The following is a 3,826-nucleotide window of genomic DNA, read 5'->3' on the forward strand; positions in this document are numbered from 1 at the left end:
TTAATTATATCAGAGTTGGTCAAATAATGTTTCAATCTCTAGGAATGTCGGGGGAGCTTCTGGGTAAGGTTTTACTTTCGTTTTTCTCTTCCCCATGCAGTCCACGGTACCCCCATGCATAGATCTATCAATGCTGCCGCACATCCACAAAGTTACAAGTGCCTAGAATCTTCAAGTATATACAGTTTACATTTCTTCTAAATATCTACCTGAATAAAAACAGTCTGCTTTCTACGTGACGAATTCAGAAAACAGCTTTGATTACGTGCGTATCAGGTGTAACTGGTCGTGCCCTAACTTCCCACAATAACCCCTGCGATTATGTCCCACAATAACCCCTGCGACTTATTGTTACGCGCTTATAAAAACACATTGATTTCTTAGACTGTCGCGAGTTTTTGTTCGTGTGGCGAATCATGCGTTGAGGGAGTTTATGCAGCTCTAGATGTTTTGGATACCCTAGCTGTCTACGTTGAGGAACGGGTCGTAACGCTGCCGGCGGCGCGGGAGCGATTTTTTCTCGTAGCTTCCAAAATTTTCGCTCTCGTAATTGTTGTTACCAGAGCGCTTTGAAAGCTGACGGGAGCGAAATCGCTCGCCGCTCCCGTGTATTTTTTTCGCTGGTGTATACACCAAAGTTGAAAACTGAAGTGATAGCTAGTGACATGAATTTTTTTTATTAAGATAAATAATGAAATGGTTTAAATCCAAAATTTCATGTAAATAGGCACTTTTATTGAAGAATCACAGCTTCTTGAATGTGGGTGAACTTAATGACGGCAAAGGTGGTTAAAGGGCTTCTCAGAATCAGAGAAATTTTCTATTACCTAAAGCTTCAGTTATGAATAAGCCAGCCTTTATTAAGTAGCCAATACATCATATTTCATAAATGAAAGTGTCAATGACACTATAGCTCACCTTGCGTGTGATAGAAGAGGGAGATAACATTTAAAATTTGGCAAGTGTTTCATTTATGACGGACCAAAATGTGATCAAATGTCCTTTTTTCCTGTTTTATACTAATCGAAATTTCACTGTTTTGTTTCAGGGTAGTTTTGATGCGAAAATAAATGTTTCATATCTGAAAGTCTGAAATCTAGGCAAGAGATGGCGCTACGCCTAAATGATGGCCATTTTGGTTTTCGATTATCGCTCAAATAAAAGCAATAAAATATTCCAGTCAAATTACTGTAACGAAGAATCTAAAACACAATATTACACGTAGGTAGGCTACTATTATGTAGGTAGGTAGGTAGGTAAATTGAACAAAAACGAATGAATTTAGATGGCCATTTCCATTTTGGCCAAAAAGCAAGCGTGGCTCGAAAGTAGGTCAACTTGCGTGCTCCAAAATAGGACGTCCACATCTCTCCCATAGGAGTAACAACTGTATGCAATTCGAAACATGTGGGTAAAATGGTTCTCAAGTTATCGTTGACCGTAGGCAGACACTAAAATACATAGTGAAATTGTCAAAATCTACCTAATTTGCATAATTACAAACAAATCAAAACCCATGTGGTATGTTTTGGGGCCAGTCCTTATTCATTCACATACAAACAAGAGCCGCAGAGCGTCTGGGCTCATCTGGGGTCTGTTGCTACGGTTATGAACGTACAATTTCAGTCGTGCGTAGTGACACATTTGTTAGGCGCAGATATGCAGATACGCAGTTGCGTACACATCATTAATTGTTAGGACACGCTCACTATCGATTCTCCCCATGCGATTTTGGTTTATTTTATTAAATGATACTTGCCTTTCACTTCGAATTTGTGTCATAAATTCACAGCTATCTATTTTTATCTATCTATAAAAGATTTCAACATATGAGCATGGATCTCCAAGTTTAATTAGAGGGGCGGGGAGTCCTTCTCTCCCACCTCCCTCCCCACTGCGTCCCACCTCCCTCCCTCTGCCTCCCACTTCACTCCCCTTGCCTCTCGCTTCCACCCCCTTACCTCCCACCTCCCATCCCCTTGCACACCATCTCGCACGACCTAATTGTACCCCGTTTCCCGCTCGCATACACACCGTATCACCGTTTTCCTGTCCCCGTCTCAATTTACTCTGTCAGAATTACCGTATTTTTTCAGCTAATGTCCAAAGAAAATTTAGCAGACGTGCAACCGCATCAATCTTAAAAATAAGCACATGCGTTATTGTTAATATCTTTAATTGTGAACCTCATGCAGACTGCGGACTCCCTCATTTTGCTGCGGACTCCCTCTTTTTGAGGTTAGGGAGTCGGTTGGACTCCCGTGTTCAAAAGTTAATTTCTACCCCTGATAGACGTTGAAACCTCTCCCATAGGAGTAACAACTGCATGCAATTCGAAACATGTGGGTCAAACGGTTCTTGAGTTATCGTTGACCGTAGCCAAATGTTGATGAACGGACGTACGAGGGACGGCACCCCATGGCAATAACTCATCTTGACGATGTCAAGGCGAGCTACCAACACATCAGCAATACTTACTTCATACTCGTCTCCAAGGACTTCCAACCGGCTGTATCGTGAAATATCTTAGCTGCATCTGAACTATTTCTCTAAAACAAACAGTTCAAAAATCATGTCTATGTGTGCATCCACCTATCTAGAAGCCCTTTACACTTATGAACTAGTTACTAGTCAGAAGCAGAAAATGTACCACTGCCTGCTTACTTTACATTACTATGCAATGCTAACATACAAATCTTACTATATCATATAGTATACCAGATACAAGAATGTTCTCATTCAATACATGTATATTAAAGTTAGCGCCAGAAAATGAGACAAAATTTTGAGAATATTCGGACACAAGGTACTTATAAATAACAGTTACATTTATAATAAAAAATAGTGCGATGTATAATCTGTGCTATATATCACACACACGCACGCGCACACGCACACACACACACACATTCTAAATCGAGCTGGCAGAAAATTAATGTAAGCTGTACTATGCCTACCCTACGGCGCACTGGCTTCTCTCCACTGTCCGTAATTGTCACTTCCTCCACTTCGTCCTCCATATCCGATAAGGGCTGCCTTTCAACATTGGACTTCACAAGTTCCAGCACAAATTCCTTTGAGGACATGTACACCTGAACTCCAATTACTTGACAGAGAGTACCAAGTACTTCACCTGAAACAAACCATTACTAGTTACTAATAATGTGGTTAAATGTATGTACATAGGTTTTAAAATTGGGCAAAAGTGCCTGTGTCTAGGGCATACGTCAATGCTAGGTCATAAAGATTATTGGGGTAGTGTGTTACATAATGCACACAAACTACAAATTGCAAAATCTATTATAGTAAAATAGTGGGGTAAAAATGCATTAACTGATATATGCAGTATTTTTACAGAATAACTTAATTCACACCTAGGCACACAATGAAGTGTGTCCAGCCACCATGCTGCCAAATGTGATTTTAGGGAACGTGACATAATGCTGTTGGCTACAAGAAACAATGGCTAAAATCTCTCTTCAATTTGTGCATGCATATAGGTGTAAACTTATTGCATAAAAATACTGTTGACACATTTTGGGGTACTGTCCAGCGTGTTGGGCATGTGTGCATCATGCACACAAACTACATAATAAACTAAGCCACCTCTGTTGACATCTTTGTGGTCAAGATATTTGTCTACTAATTGCCAACACGCACACTGCCACACACAAACAGTTACATATCAGTTTAATATGTAACTAGAGCACTCGGAGAGCACAGACCTCCGCCAAGGCAGCTGAATTCTCTCTTGATGTAAATTTTTTTATTAATTAATTAATTAATTAAGTGGAAAAATTAATTAATTAATTAATTAATTAATTAA

At 39.8% G+C, this 3,826-nt stretch overlaps 1 protein-coding gene across 1 annotated transcript in view; it reads right to left on the minus strand.

Moving 5' to 3' along the window:
• The window catches only part of LOC106812561, a 20,211-nt gene that overhangs the window by 9,740 nt on the left and 6,645 nt on the right, over positions 1-3,826 (minus strand). Inside the window, exons 2-3 of the mRNA XM_014816461.1 lie at positions 2,958-3,133; positions 2,479-2,549 (exon numbers count right to left, since the gene is read on the minus strand). Coding sequence (XP_014671947.1) covers positions 2,479-2,549; positions 2,958-3,133 — 247 coding nt within the window. The remainder of the gene's footprint in view (positions 1-2,478; positions 2,550-2,957; positions 3,134-3,826) is intronic.

The sequence above is a fragment of the Priapulus caudatus genome, unplaced genomic scaffold, assembly GCF_000485595.1.
Source record: "Priapulus caudatus unplaced genomic scaffold, Priapulus_caudatus-5.0.1 Scaffold661, whole genome shotgun sequence".
NCBI classification, from domain to species: domain Eukaryota; kingdom Metazoa; phylum Priapulida; class Priapulimorpha; order Priapulimorphida; family Priapulidae; genus Priapulus; species Priapulus caudatus.